We start from the raw sequence: 15724 nt of genomic DNA, 5'->3' as shown, positions 1-15724 counted from the left end.
TAAGTAAGGGCCAAGCTACGAGCCCCCAGATCAGAGACAACTTAGGCTCATGTATTGTGTAAGTGCGTGTGCATTCCCACACTAGTCTGTGGGATGACTTACAGGCTTTGTAGCATGCATAACCTTCAGCAATTTGCTGAATCAGGGCCTAAATACTGAAATATTCTTTAATAGTGCTGGCTCCACTATGAAACTCTAGAAGGCACATTTCCCTCTCAGTGTCTCTCCATAAGACTCATCAATGATAATGGAGTTACATTAGGCACATCTAAAGTTAATTATACAGTTACCTCCTTCTTGGCCCCTGTTTGTCAAAAAGAATATGATAAAAAAAGAAATCCTCTGTCTTCTAACATCTATTTTTGTTTGAATTTTGATCTACCACCTAGGCAAAAGAGTAAAGACCACAATGAGAAGGCTTTCAGTAGGTGGGTCTGGATGTTTGTTAGTTGAGAGCCAGCGTGGGAAATGTTGTGTTAGGAAAATCTGCAGAAAAAATTCTATGGAAACCAAAGCAAAAGAAATATTTAGGGCAGGCTCTTCCTTTTTCAAATGAAGTGGGTGGCTTTTAGGGATGCTGATTTATTTTGGAGTGCGGGTTTAGAGGCATGCTTCAATTGGAAAAAAACAGATGCTAATGTTCACTGAAAACTCAGGAATTTATAATGTAAAGATGAGGTTGAACGAAACAGTAGATCTAGAAATTCTGTAATTCACTATATTTTTTTAAAAAAAGGAGTATGTTTTTGGTGTTTGTTTCTTTAAGTTTTTTAACATGATCTCACAGTTAAATATCGTGAGCCAAAATCTTCTATCCCTAACACAGGGAATGTCTCTAAATGTCTTGATTTTGGTACGTGTGCATATTGCTGAGGGATGCCAGGTTTGTCTAGGGATCCAGTAGCTTTGACATACTCTAGTTTACAGTACCTGGAGTGTGCTCAGTTGCTAATGCGTTTTGCATGCGAGATCGCTGTGCTTCAGCATGACAGCTAGGAAAAAATGTCATTTTATTTTTAATTGCAGCAGGATACAATTTGGGGGGAGGGGGGGGAATTAAAATCTGATTCTTTGTTAGAGATCTGTTCTACAAGAGTCCAGTCAGAAGCCTTCCAGTCCTTAATAAAGTCAAATTCCTCACTGAGTGTTCCCGTGAGCTCCCGTGGAAGCCAGCGGGAGTTGCGCATGAGTACGGAGGGCAGCATTTTGCCCTTAGGACTGAATTTCCCAACTGACTATTCTTTTAGACTGTCTTTTGATTAACAATCTGTTTGCAGCAGGTGAGGGCCAGGGAGGCAGCGTATACCCCACTGTTCAAATCTGTGGCAAAATATTCTACAGAGAGCTACTTAATAAATATCAACTTGCTCCAATAGTCATTGAGAAATACCTCAACTGATAGCAATCAATCGAGGGCTGAGTTGGGGGGGAAAAAATACAAAAGGACATCAAAGAGGTTCTCATTCCTAGTCTATTGCTCTATTTAAGGGTCCTATAATTCGGTGAGGTTGTGTGCTAAATAATTTGTAAGCCTTCAGAACATCCAGGTTATTGTTTGTGGACAGATGGTGCATCACATTTTATTGCTTATTCCTTCTGTGGTTTCTCATATGCAGGACTGATGTGCACTCTGAAGTCTTTGTTTCCTTGCTAAAATCTCTAATCTAAAACAGGCAATCAAGCACACAGACAGTGCTTCAGAAAGCATAATCATACTTTTAAAGGGGGAAAAAAACATTTCAGCTGCAGTTAGGAAGCAGATGTGTTCCCTGAAAATGTAAAAGGTTATCAGAAGTATAGAGGAAAATAGACACGGAATTTGGGAGCGCCGGGGAGAGCATGTATTTTCCCTCTGTGCTGCAGGGAAGGTGTGCCCCTTCCCAAGGCTACCTGCTTTGTATCTGGCTCTCTGCGGAGCTGGTGTAGTGAAAGCCTTCAGAGACCAGGTTTTGCTTCCACCTTTCCCCTGAGATTGGCAGTCTTTGTCTTTTACAGGCAAGGAGCAGCCGTGTTGTGATCCTGGAACCGCTGCTGCCCCGAAGAGTTAAATCATGTTGATATACAGGAAGGAAATGGAATAGACTAACTCTACTCTTTTCTTCCTACGGATTTTTCTTTTTATTCTGAAGATAGAATTACTGTTTGTAAGCATCTGAAAGTCATTAGTGGCTCTGCAGTCTGTCAGGTGCCGACGCAAAAAACTGCTGAAACTGAACGGGTTCCTGTGCGGAGTGCTGGGAATTTGTCATGTGCTGATGAGCAGTTATAATAATATATGAGCAAATCACAAGCATTCTGCAAATTAATCAAATTTTTTTTCCCCTTCTCCCTTGTCTCTGGGAGAGTGGCTTTGCCGGCAGACGTAGGTGAAGCAGTTTTACTCACAGATGGTAGCTCTGGCATCAGATGGAATTTATATAACAGTAATTCTGATTTCCTGCCAAAGTAGCACTGAAAACACCAGGGAGATTGTACAAGACAAGTCATGTGGTTTTGCTGAGGTTGTTGTGGGAAGTTTAAGGGGGGAAATCTCAAATTTTCCTCTTTGCATTTATTGTTTTAGCCTGAAGGGCCAGAAATTGTACACCATTCTGCCATCGGCGAAATCCAACACATCTTTTTTTATGAATTGCGCTGAAAGAGTGCTTCCCAGCTGTTGGAACTGCTGGCGGGGAGGGAGCCACATGACTCCTCATCCTTTCCCTTTCCATACAAGGATTAAAGGAGGGAGGGTTCAAAAGGTTGCTGCACTACATGTTGGAGTGAGGCAGGGTCTCCCTTCCCAGGAAGCGATGCCATGTTCACTTAGGTTATACTCCCTCTGGCATAACGAAATAGAGGGGGGGGTGTTCGGGGCTCCAGCAAACACAACAGCGGTGACTCTCCCTCCTCATTAAAATGGGAGGGTTTTGAATGAGGTTAGTCGAGTAGATTAAGGCTATTAGTTGTGTCTCTGATGACATTTCCAGTTTGATCAGTAAAAAACAGACACGTGGGGTTTTTTTTTACACATTAAGGTAAGTGCTTGGTGCACTTGTCATACAGCTGAAACCTGCACTGATCTGAGGGCAGGTCCAATCCTGACCTCGCTCAGAGCAGCGTGGGTCTGTTCAAGCCACGGGCTGAGAAAGCAGAATCAGGCCCAGTGGCTTCTGAATTGGATCACGTTTTTAAAAACAAAAGCAGTCTTCCCTAGAAAAATATGACGGTGCTTTTATAATAGCAGCATATTGAGTAATGCATGGAGCATCGCAGGACTGCTGTGACACTAAAAGAAAAAAATAGAGGTGAGCAGAACGGGAGAACTTTCAGGGGCTGTTTTTAATAAAGAGGTGAATTCTTTCTGCAGTAGGAAAAATGATAAAAAGATGGCGTATCAGCTACATTATGCAACAAAGTAATGCTGCTGTGTTTTTATAATGTAAGGCACTGCCCATTTGTTTTGGTTTACGTGACTGCAGTGAAATAAGTGGATTAGACTGAAACTTTAGCATGCTTCATTGCAGCTGGTTGCAGACATCTGTCATTCCTCAGCCATACATTCTGGATCATGCCAAGAAGAAAAAGCAAAGTCTGACACCTTTCATTTTAGAGAGCCTTTTATAGAGAAGAAAAGGAGAAGGGGAGAAAGCATTTCCTTTGTGACTTAATAAAAAAGACACTTTTTTTTCTGTGACAACACCAACAGCACTTTCCAGAGGGAGAGGTCCTGCAAAGTTAATGCTCAATTTATTCTTTGCAGCCTTTTAATTTTTACTCTTTGAGCTCCTGGATTGTTGAATGGGATATTATAAAAATATGGTGGGTTTTTTTTATGGAAACATTAGCTACATGTACACCTACACAGGAAACATGCCTGGTGAGAGGTGGGTTGCTAAAGGTCCCCACTCAGGCTGTGCTCATGGTAATTTGGTGCCATGAGGGCACACAATGTGTTGGCATTGCCCATAATTGTGAGTTGTTCTGCAAACTACAGTCACAAAATCCCATAAACGGGTAATAGTGACGTTTTAGCAGAATGATTAGTGGGATGGTGAGCTACTCGTGGATAATTTGAAATATTAGCTATTAGAGAGCTAGATATTTATTTAAAGTGTTATTTATTTAAAGTGTTTATTTAAAGTGTTTTGTTTTTCTTCAGTCTCTCTACTAACACGCTGCTGTAGTTAGAGAATCATGAGGTAGGCGACAAGTGATAATGTGACAAAATACCATCTAAATTACCCTGGTTATGTAATAAAGCAACAACTGAAATGAAAGCAAAACATGCTTAGCCTAAGTGACATCATACATGCAGAAAACAAATGTTCTAGCTCAGAGTCCCCCTTCAGCAAACATTATAGCACATGGATAATTCCATCCCTTCTCACTCAGGTGATTCATGGACCATGGGACTGATGGGGAGAACCCCTATCCTTACTGGGCTGTGTACAGAGGGGCAGGTCTTCGTATGGTGCAGGCTGTGTGACTGTCCAGTTCAACACCACGGAGGATATGACACATTGAAATGTGGGCTGAAAAAAATTTAGAAAGCTGAGTATGAGATTTTTTAAATTCCATTCCACCAAATAAAATAAATAAGCTCAAGACAGTTGCCCAGAGTGAAAGATAAAATGCTACTGTATTTATGAATTGCTAGGCAGAATAAAGGATATTTGGTAGCGAAATACCCTCACTAACAAGATCTTTCCTATTAGCACCTCTGAATTGCACATTCTCTTTACTAAAATCCCAGTGCCACCAGTATAGCATTTATTCTGGGAAACCATAGGTACATTAAATTCAAATAAAGCTTCATTCCAGAAGTCCTAAATGCTCCCTGAAATAATAAATATTTACTGAGACAATTAAAAAATATGACAGAACATTAGAGAGAAAACTTGTGAATGACCTAGTAGGAAAACTGAGATATTTTGCTCAAGGGGGTTAGAATGGGAATGTAATGTTATTGGCGTGATTAAAACAAGTAAAGGAGTGAATAGGCATAACAATTAATTGAAATATGTAAGTAAAGACAAAGGTGGGACTCTGAACATGTAATTTTGATGATCAGAAGAACTCAGGTTAGTTAATATTAAAGAAAAGCCTGCCACTTACCTTCAAAATGTGTTTCCTTAGCTGCAGTCTACTTGGATCCCCAAAGCACAAGAGAAAGAGAGGGCTGTGAGGATTATAACCTACTCACTCCCTGGGCTTGGGTACCTCTCTTCTCTCATGTGGAGGGGCCCAAGCTGCAGAGATGAAGGGATGTGCCAGGCTTCGGGAGAACAAGAATTGGTGCCAGAGTGGGGGGCATGGCTGGAAATGAAAGCTTGGGCAAAAATACATGTTCTGAGTTTAGGATTAAGAAAGGGATTGTGCTTTCTGTAACCACTGCCATTATAAATTCAGTCAGAGTCAGCCTGCTCTTTACAACAGGTATCTAGTGCCCTTGATAAGAACTCTGTCCTCTACTTACGTGTATAACCCAAAGTAAATAAATATGAAAAATTAAATGTAATTAAATTTCCCAAAGCATGGGACAACGATAGTCTGGCATTTCGAGCTCAATCAATGACAACATTCCCACTAACCTCGTTTGGAGCTCGCTGAGGCTCCGGGCTCGTAACTCACGTTGTCATGTCCAAACCCGACCTGGTTTGGCATCGAGCACGGGGGGCTGTGCCAGGACAGGTGTGTACACCCACCAGCAGTGGTCTGAGATACACAGGTCCTTAGAAAGCACAGTCTTCAGCCTTTATTTCAGAATTTTAGCTTTACAAGGTTCCCATAAAGCTTAATATTTGTTTAGGAGGACCTTTTCAGCTATTCTGCTGATGCTTTTCCCTTCTTCCAAGAAAAGATCCATTCCCCTTCTAAATCAAAAGTTCCTGTGTGAAAAGCTTAGTCTTCTGAGAAAGAAAAAAAATTCTGTGCTATGTGTCTGGAGCAGAGTAATCCTGTTGTTTTATCAGCTCTGCAAAAAATGGGAAATGTTTGTTTTCCCAGGATTTGCAAGTCTCCCTTACACCACCAGTGACTTCCCTTGCCATTTCCTAATTCACTTGTATTTAGTGCACTGCAGACGGCTGGCAAGTTCCTCGCTCTGCCTCCAAATAATTATCCTTTCCATGCTCTATATAGCAAAGGTGACAAGTGTTGAATTTGTGATGTTTTCCATAATTTTGTGACTGATTTTTTTCAGTAAGTTAAAAGCATATCTGTGAAGGACAACAGTGGAATTTCTCTCTATCAGGAGTGCCCAAGTGACTGGTATCCTCTGTGTCAGACCAATCTGCATTTGGTGGTTTTACATAGCAGGGTTGTTTTGGTGGTGGGGTAGGGTTTTTTTTGCTTTTAAAAGAAACTTCAGTGTGTGATAGTGATTATAACCTTTTGAGACAGGAACTGAATGGTTACTTTAAGTACAGTTTTTATTATAGGGGGAACGTGTAAAATTAATGTAAGAGTTTAGTAATATGTGTTAAAGGCAAAGTGTAGCACCAACTTTTGCTTTCCCCTGTCATTACTGAACCCTTTAGTGTACTCATCAGCAAGTTGATTTACCTATTTGGAAACACAAAACACTGTATAATGCACTAAATTAAGGTCAGAGTCCACCTTTGATTACATTTCAGAAAAGCCAGGTAGGTATCTGAGGGTTTAATTTGATCCAATGAATGAAGTTTCTTTGTTAAAGTAAAAATCCTTGATAAAAATTAGTTACAGATTAGGTCTTTTTATTCTCCAGCTCTTCTTCAGGCAGTGATAGTTCAGTTAATTGCCACCCTGCTATTTCAGGTGCCTGTAGACTGAATGTCCATCTCAGCAAAACACCAGGACCACAGTGCCACAGGGTGACTTTGGGATGGGTGTTGGCCTTGGGATGTTTTGTTTTTTTTTTTCAAATGTCCTTAATGCATTTATTTAGGATCCAGCTGGTGCCAACTTTTGCCATGAGCTGGGTCTTCACCCCAAATTTAACCTCCCCTAATTAAGATCTTTCCAGTAACTCACAGCAGAAGAAAGTGCCTGTGTTTGGACCTGAGCTGCCCCTGGAAGTGTCTGCTCAATACTAGTGAGGGGGGGATTGAGTAACTAGGCTGCTGCCACTTACCATGAGCAATTCATCTGATTATCTCTTAGGACTATTTGCAGGATTGAGCCTGGTAATGAAGGAATTCAGTTGATCAGGGGGCTGTCCTAGCTTTAGGTATCCCATGGGAAACATATGCCAAAGCCTTAGCTTTGGTAGGTGAAAATGTTTCCCGACGTTCCTAAAATTCAGATACTTCTGCTTTTTTTTTTTTTTTGTATACTTCCACAGAAAATCATCAAAAAGCCTCAGACAAGGCTTTTTGGTTTTATGGCTTTTCCTGGTCAACAAGAAATAAGAGTTTTTAAAATTTAATTTTAGTTTTTTTGTAATCCAATAAACACATAAACTTCACAGAATATTGAAATTTTCCCCAAAGATCATCTTGGTTGGTCTTGGACCTGTGTGTAAATAAACATATACTTTTCAATTGTTTTATAAAAACTTCTATTACATATATGAACCTGATGGGGTGTACTTTAATCTGTCTGGTATTTTGGGAGTTTCATAAAATGCATATTTTGAGACCAATAAAGTGGAATGGCTCAATCAGAGCCATTATTGTCTATTGGACAAATATATTTATTCAGCATTTTCCCATCCATACTGTTATGCTCCAGATCCGAATGGCTGCTTTAGAGCCATTCCGCTCTCCTGGGTAATGCATACAGTACTTGGATGTTTGCTGTGGATAGTAAATGTATTTATGAAAATTTATACGTTAAAAAAGGGAAATCACACTAGCCAAGATTTAAATGAAAATAGTTTTCCCTTTGCAAATGCCTGTTATTATGCTATAATATACTTTAAAATGGCAGTGTTCACCAAGAGGCCTGAGAACTGTGGTCTGAGAAAGCCATGAGCTCAGCCCAGCAGTCACTGCCAGAGAACTGGAGGTGCTCAGAAAATCTCTCTACCTACAAAGAAAACCCACGGCCATCATTGCCTAGTGTTGGTTCTGAGGCAGCACACACTTCATCTGTTTAAAGATGATTGTACCTCGAACAGAAGCTTGTGTGGGGAAAAAAAAAAAAAAAAAAGATTTAAAGCAGCTCTTCCTGGGGAGGTCCAGGCTCACTGAAGGTTTGAATGCGGCTTGCAGGCTTTGCTCTGCAGCAGATGTGTGATTACATGGACCATTCCACCAGCAACGCTGTGGGACTGAGCATCTCAGTGCAGCAGGCAGTGGCCATCCATCCTAAGCCACTGCAACTGGTCCTGCAGGAGTCCTGGTCCTGGCTGGAGGTGGTCCTGGCCATTTGGGATCGCTACAGCAGCCCAGGAGGTCAAGTCCGGATCTTCAGGGTCCAGCATCCCAACTAAAGAGATTTGCTTCTGAGAAATTCAAGCCTTTGAGGCTTTTTCAAATATCTCTTGGCGAGGGAATAATTTGTTTTAAAGAGGTAATTGCTGTTATTTTCGATTTTCGCCAAAAGAATATTCTTAAACCAGGCAAAGAAATCTGAAATGAGTCTGCCGTATTGCATCTCAGTAAGTGCTATAGCCATTGGCCATCTAAGGGAAAACATTCTGTCAGATAATCATGGCCATTTTTGCATTTTAAGGGAACAAATGTCATATCTAAGAAACACATTTTATTCAGAGCTTAATTATAATTTATAGTACATTGCGCAGCATTTGTTTTCTGTTCATCATGTTATTGCTCTTCTGCCTTTTCCCTAAATTTATGCATTAAATCGTGTGTCTGTATGTGTGTATCTGTGTATATATGTACACATATGCAATATAATAAAAAGTGGTGTAGTGGGCACAACAGACGGCTTGTGTGTGATGTATTATTGGCATTTTTCTTTCAAATTACCGTTTTCTTGCTGCTTTGGGAGAAAGCCATGATTTTGCTGTGATTAGTACACTTTTAACAATCTGGAATAAATTCCTGATCTTATTCATGTGACTAGTTCAATGCCCATTTTTACGTTTTAGTGCAAACCCCTACATATGTGCCTGTAATACCACAAAAATAAGATGTTTCTTTGTGGAAATTTTATAGAATTTGGATGCTGATCAAATATTTTTAGAAGTGGAGAATTAATGCGGCTTGACCATGTAAATGATTTTTTTAATGAAAAAGACTTTAGTATTCATCACTCTTTCTCTCTCTCTCTCGTTTGTGTATTCCTTTGTGCTAATCTTAAATAATGGATCCATATCAAAGTTAATAAATTAGTAACTATTAGCAGTGTTTGGATTACAGTAAGTAACCCAATGACACTTCATTGACATTGACTTTTTATGTGTTCCAATAATACATTTTGAGTTTTAAAGATTAGACAAAGCAAAATAGGGTTTGGCATGTGTTTGAATCTTTAACAACTCTCGGGTAATGTCTTTGCTTAAATCCAAGGCCCCTGCTTTAGGTAAACTTTCATTTAAACGGTCCTAAACCCCAGACTGAGATCCATGTCTTTCTCAAAACCTACAGTTTCTGACTGCTCAGCTGATGCACCATGTTGGGCTGCATCAGTCATGCCATGTTATGAAACCTAACGCGATGTGACTGATGCAGCCTGACGTGAAGTGTCACAAAGCAACATATCAGATCACAAACTTGAAAGAAAAGAAAACAAACTTTGCTTTTTTTTCCCCCCTCAAAGCCTAAATTAATGAAGCAGCATATATTTTTAAAAAGGTGAACTAGTTTCAAACTTTGAGGGTTTTTTCTTAATATGGGCCCCACAGAAAACTCCTCCATCCTGATCAGAAGGTCCCTTCTGTCCACACTCCTTGTTCTTCCCAGGGTTCAGTCAAAACTAGAGAGGATGATGAGCCTGGGTCACCACAGCACTGCTGCCCTGCTGGGACTGATCCTGGGAGGTTTAGATCACTGTCAGAGGAGTGGCTCCAGCAAGTGCTGGAGTTAATCACCCTTCCTGGGGAAATCCATACATCCTAAAAATGTTCAGCATTGTTGTCATTTTAGCTACTTTTGATGGTTATTTTCTGCTGTTGCCTTTCCCTTAGACTGTCAGCTTCCATCCAAAGGATTACAAAGTCTCTTCACATCTCAGTTGCAGACGTGATAGAACATTGTGCCACAAAAGAATTATTTCAGCTGCAAACAATATATTGTCCTGTAGCCTCACTTTTTGATCAGAGAAAGATGCAAACCATAGTTTGCCCCCTAGTTGGCCTACCTTTTGTCTAATTTTCCTTACTACAAATGCAAGGTATTGCACATCATCTCCTGAGATATCAGGAAGATTCTTATTTTCTTTTTCTTTGTTTTTTTTTTTCTCCTGAAGGCTTTCATATAATTTTATTGGGAGATATATAGCGGGTAAAATATATATGAACTATAGCTTGCTAAGAAAGAATCTACCAACCACTGCTAGATAAAACATTATAAATTTATTGCCAACTTATCTGGGAAGGGTTATTTTAAGAGCCTGCTGCCCACAACAAGTTTTTGAGCTAAAATTAATGAATGGGATACCTAAGAGAAATGGGAATTTTTTCTTTACCCCTTAGTTACAAGCAAATTGCAGATATTGTTATCTTTGCAAGCAAGAATAATCTCTACTTTTTGTACTACTTCTGCTGTAAACAATGTACCGCTTGCTTTCCTATGACCCTCACTCTGTATACATATTTATATATTATTCATATTGGATTAAAAATGAATGTGCTCTTTACCACAGTTGTACTGCATAGTGACAATACAAATTAACTTATTGTGTACTTACTTTTCACAAGGCAGTGATGTGAAATTTTGATGGCCTGAAAAAGTAAGTCGTGGGGGAGGCAATGCAGAACTGAATCCTTGTACGTGCACTTTATATTGTCTGATTTATTAAAGTGCGTTGAATTAATAAATGACATTCCCTGTATGGAATTGCATGGGTTTGAACTTGGTTCAGGGCTGGGCAAAAAGGGTTTGCTTTTAGCCTGGCGCATGTGAGGTGGTAGCTCCAGCCATGCCTTGTGCATTCCTTGTTTAGAATTTGTTCTTTGCAGGAAAGAATTAGGAAGGCCATTTATTAAGAGCCACTTGGGGGAAAAGCATTAAGAGCTGGTTGATGAGATCACAGAATCATAAAGTCATAGAATGCTTTGGGTTGGAAGGGACATTAAAAGTCATCTAGTTCCAACTCTCCTGCTGTGGACAGGGACACCTTTTGCTAGACCAGGTTGCTCAAAGCCCCATCTAACCCAGCCTGGAACACTTCTGGGGATGTGGCAGCCACAGGTTCTCTGGGCAACCTGTGCCAGGGCCTCATCACCCTCATAGGGAAGAATTTTTTCCTAATATCTAATCTAAACCTACTCTCTGTCAGTTTGAAGCCATTCCTCTTGTCCTGTCACTACATGCGCTTGTGAAAATCTTTCTTGTAGGTATCCTTTAGGTACTGGAAGGCTGAAATTAGGTCACCTCGAGGCCTTCTTTTCTCTAGTCTGAAGAATCCCAATTCTCTCAGGCTTTTCTCACAGGAGAGGTGCTCCATCTTGTTGTTTAGTGGCCTCCTCTGGACTTACTCCCAACAGATTGATGTCCTTCCTGCAGAGCAGAGGGGCAGGATCACCTCCCTTGTCCTGCTCCCCAAACTGTTTTTGATGCAGCACAGACTACTGCTGGCTAATGGCACCAACTCTAGCCAGAACCATCCTCTGTATTTCGGTGCTAAACACTGCTTGAGGGTTTCAGAGGGTGGCTGATGGGCACATTGTGCCTGCTCGCTCCTCACAGACAGAGCCCCTGCTCTCCTTGCGTGCTGCTCTGTGCACAGTTATCAGGGATATTGTATCACAGATGGTGCATCCAGTCTCTGGCCATTCCAGCACACAGGAAGGACCAAATAAACAGGGTATGTTTTTGCTTTTTTAGCATCTATAAACCAGAGTGAGCAAGGCTAAAGGGCAAGCTGTGCCACTGTCGCAACTTAGTAGAGTGTTTTCTGTTCTTAGCAAGGGAACTGGTTTTCAGATGGTCAAGTGAAACACCAGAAATATTGGAGAGGAGCTGGTGCTGCTGGTGTAGTCTCACATGTCACTGGATGTGACAGCGGCAAGCCTTTATCTTTTGGAGAAAGGGAAAAATCAATTACCCGTGGAGCAAGTCTCCTTCCCCTTTACCCAACATTTCTCTGCTTTGGCCAAAGCACTTTGGCACCTTCCCAAGCAGAGTGTGCAGTGGACCCCTCAACTCTGCCTAGCTAGAGGAGTTGAGAAGGAAAGAGTCCAGAACCCAGCTGTGAATTCTGGTGACTTTATCCATCTCTGACAAACAATGGGGGAGATACAGTGGTTTTCTTACTTTTTTTCCTCTGAATTTTCAAATATCCCTAGGTTTGCCAAGACAATGAAAATTAGACTTTCTCTGGACCTTATTCATTCCCAGACAGTTTTGAGAGTTCTTCCAATTTTCAAATTTTTTTCAAGCATATTTGTGCTTCTGTATTGATTTTAGGGCTGACTCTAGGAGGCACTAGGGACACCTTTCAATCTCTTCTTTGCCTATTTCCTCATATCTTCCAGCTGAAAATTTTCTCTAAAAGCCCAATCCAATTTATCTAACATTATCTATGTAGGTTTCTTCCATTGCTATTGCCATGAAATTTTTCACTGAAATTTGGCTTTGTAATGATTAGCAGCTTACAGGCGTAATTTTTTTCCTTATGAAGCTGTTGAGGAAAATGTCTTTCTTTTTCCCAGAGAGAACCAGAAGACTGACTGACACTCCATCCCAAGATATAGGCATAAACAAGCGTATTGGAGGTTTTGCAGGGTGGTCATACTTTTGACAGTCTTCAACTTATAAAAGCAAAGGGTGATGGGGAGCTTTCCATCCTTGAGAAAGGAAACAAGCCTGTAGTCCTGTGGCAAGGGTTTGGGGTAGCAAGCAATATGTTTTGGGGGACAGCTTTCAAGTGGTGGTTTTTATGTTGCAGTAAACTGGCAAGTTATTTGAGCAGCCCAGAGCACTAATGCTGGCTCAGGTGAATTCACTCTGCTAGAGATGCTCATGCTGGTGTGCCAGCAGGTACCCAGGCTCCCATCTCTGCTGGGAAGACTGGTAGCATTCCCACTCCAGTGCAGGTAACACAAGACCAGTGCACAACAGGTGTCTATTTGTATATTTGTTCAATTCCCATCTAAAATCAAGGAGAGAGATTTCCAGCCCCTTCCTCCATAGTGGGAAGCATAGTCCTCCTCCTCTGCTGCTCCAGAATCTGTTTTATGCCCTGTTAGATAGTACCACAGGAGCAAGGGAAAATGTGCTCTTCAAATGTGGAGATGGGGTATTGTTTTTCACTTATCCTGGCTTTATGTAGATGGTCTGGCACATTTATTTATTCATTTATTTGAGCAAATTAAAGCAAGCTAAGCGCATTTGACCTCAGATGGTCCTGGTTTAAGTTAATTTGAGAGACAAAGCTCATAAAGTTCCAGTAAAACACATCAACAACTTCCCAGCATAGGTTGAAATGTGATTGTTGAAACATAACCTCCAAAACCAGATACAGCACGGAGATTCAAAGTCACAATAATCTGAAAAATATAGGAGAGTATATTGATAGCCTTACTGAGAAGTGATGTCTTTCACTCATGCCTTTGTTACGCAGTCGATTGCTGTTTTACCCGCAAGAAGTGCATCTATCAGATTTTGTGCATTAACATTCTTTCTCTAATCTAACTTGGACATTTTATTTTAAAGCCAATGATAACCTTGGGCCCCGGTCCAGCAAACACTTACATGCTTGCGTATCTTTACTCACAGGAGTAATCTCACTGGAGTAAATGTTTGCAGGTTTGAGGCCTTGGCTATCTCAATCCATTATTTCGTTCCATTAAAAAGTAATCTGTGCGATTGAAATAAAACATACAATTCTTTACTCAGAAACCCACCCAAAGACAAAGTGTGTTTATTAGACTAAGGGTCTGCACATTGTCATCCTTGAATTGCACTTCAATAAAAAAAAGATAATTAACAAATGTAAAAGAAGACAGCTTTGTACATGCTGTATTTACAAGAGTTTAGTTTGGATCGTGGGCTGACGGATTTACGGCTGGGTCTGAGGAGGGAGATGGAATAGCTGCACTGCTCCGGCAAGTCTGAAGCAGAGAATTTTTAAAATGCAGTTTCTTTAACAAGGCATCATGCAAAGAGCACAGATTTCTTATTCTTGCTGAGGCCACGCAGTGATGCCTCCACCCAATGGGAGGGGAATCTGCCGGGGGGCTCCGGCGTGTCCAGTCTGTCCAGGCTGTGCAATGTCGGGTTCACGGGCAAAACCCAAAAACTAACCAGGCTGTCGTCTGTCACGCAGGTCACCGGCCTTTCCAGTGCAGATACTGCCCATACAGTGCCTCTCAGAAGGGAAACCTGAAGACCCACGTTCTCTGTGTCCATCGCATGCCTTTCGACAACAGCCAGTATCCTGACCGCAGGTTCAAGCGCTCCAGGGTTGACTCCGAAGCTTCTGGGAATTTGGAGGAACCTGCAGCTGTCAAGCCGGGGAGCTCGGCAGAGCTAACGGAGGAGGGCTGCAAGGCCCAGGAGTGACGCTGCTCGGCGGGTCCCTCTCCGTCCTGCAGTAGCCTTTCACACCAGGTTTAGATTCGTGTTTGGGTGAGAGCTGGCTTAAAACACCTTCCAAGGGAAGGGGTGACAAGTTCCCAGAAGTGTACAGGATGCTGAAAACATTTAAGTATATGTATATGTACATGGACACACGGACATATATATATATATATTTACAGACACATGGAGAGATTCAGTCACACACACACTGAATATATATCTACATACACACACACACACACACACACAAAATACACACATTCCATATGTGTGTGTGTGTGTGTGTAAATATATATATTACACACAGAAAATAAATTTTCCAGCCCTTGAAAATGGCTGCTAAACAGTTACCTGGCAACAAGTACTTCCAAACAATGTAGGTGGGTTAATAAAGTGATTTAAAAATGTTGAGAGGTCGTTAGTTATTTAAAAAGCAGGGCAGTATCAAACTTAAAAGTGGTCTTTGTCCAAAAATAATGCTCTTAACAGAAAAATGATACCCTCTAAATGATTTAGTGTTGCCTTGAAGATTGAGGGGCTGTGTTTTCATTGTTGAAAACACCTTTATAATATGACACCAGCTGCTGTCATTTGCCTAGCATAGTAATGAGATGTCTTGGTAGACTGCCATGGTGCCAGTCTGACTGGAGCTGTCATTGCAGAGAAAATCAATTCAAGTGGTGTTGCAACTGCAGTGTAGGAGAAACCTTAGACGGCCCATAAGCTGGGGTCAGTACTGACCTATATAGAAAAGTATTGTGATATTACATTTTCTTTTTTTTTTTTTTTTAATATACAGCCAAATGAATCAGTGGTTAGAAAAAAAAAAATCTGCAGCCTGATGTGTGATTGCAGATTTGAAATGTAATTCCATTTTTTGTAATCATCTTGCAGTATTGAGGGAAACGCTTTTATTCTTTTTTTTTTTTCCTTGTTGATGAAGAAGTAAGTTGCTATAAAAGTAGAAGTACAATATATAGAAATATTGTTTAGTGAAACTAGTCAGCCTTATCTATAGAAGGTGCTGGTGAGAAACAGAATTTTATTACATAGGAGATTGGTAACTTTTTTTCTTCTTCCATTCTTTTCTTATTGGTTTTTCAAACTTC

The 15724-nt window shown here is 40.8% G+C and overlaps 1 protein-coding gene across 5 annotated transcripts in view; it reads left to right on the top strand.

Annotated features, from left to right (window-relative positions):
• The window catches only part of ZNF536 (zinc finger protein 536), a 344256-nt gene extending 329411 nt beyond the window's left edge, over positions 1–14845 (top strand). For all 5 annotated transcript variants that reach the window (XM_017828818.1, XM_017828817.1, XM_017828822.1 and 2 more), the window contains one exon: positions 14362–14845. In XM_017828818.1, coding sequence (XP_017684307.1) covers positions 14362–14597 — 236 coding nt within the window. In that variant the 3' untranslated portion in view covers positions 14598–14845. The remainder of the gene's footprint in view (positions 1–14361) is intronic.
• Positions 14846–15724: the final 879 nt, after the last annotated feature.

Source organism: Lepidothrix coronata, unplaced genomic scaffold (assembly GCF_001604755.1).
Source record: "Lepidothrix coronata isolate B3197 unplaced genomic scaffold, Lepidothrix_coronata-1.0 Scaffold153, whole genome shotgun sequence".
Lineage (NCBI taxonomy): Eukaryota > Metazoa > Chordata > Aves > Passeriformes > Pipridae > Lepidothrix > Lepidothrix coronata.
Note: the sequence above shows the minus strand (reverse complement) of the source record. Positions and strands in the feature narration are given on the sequence as shown.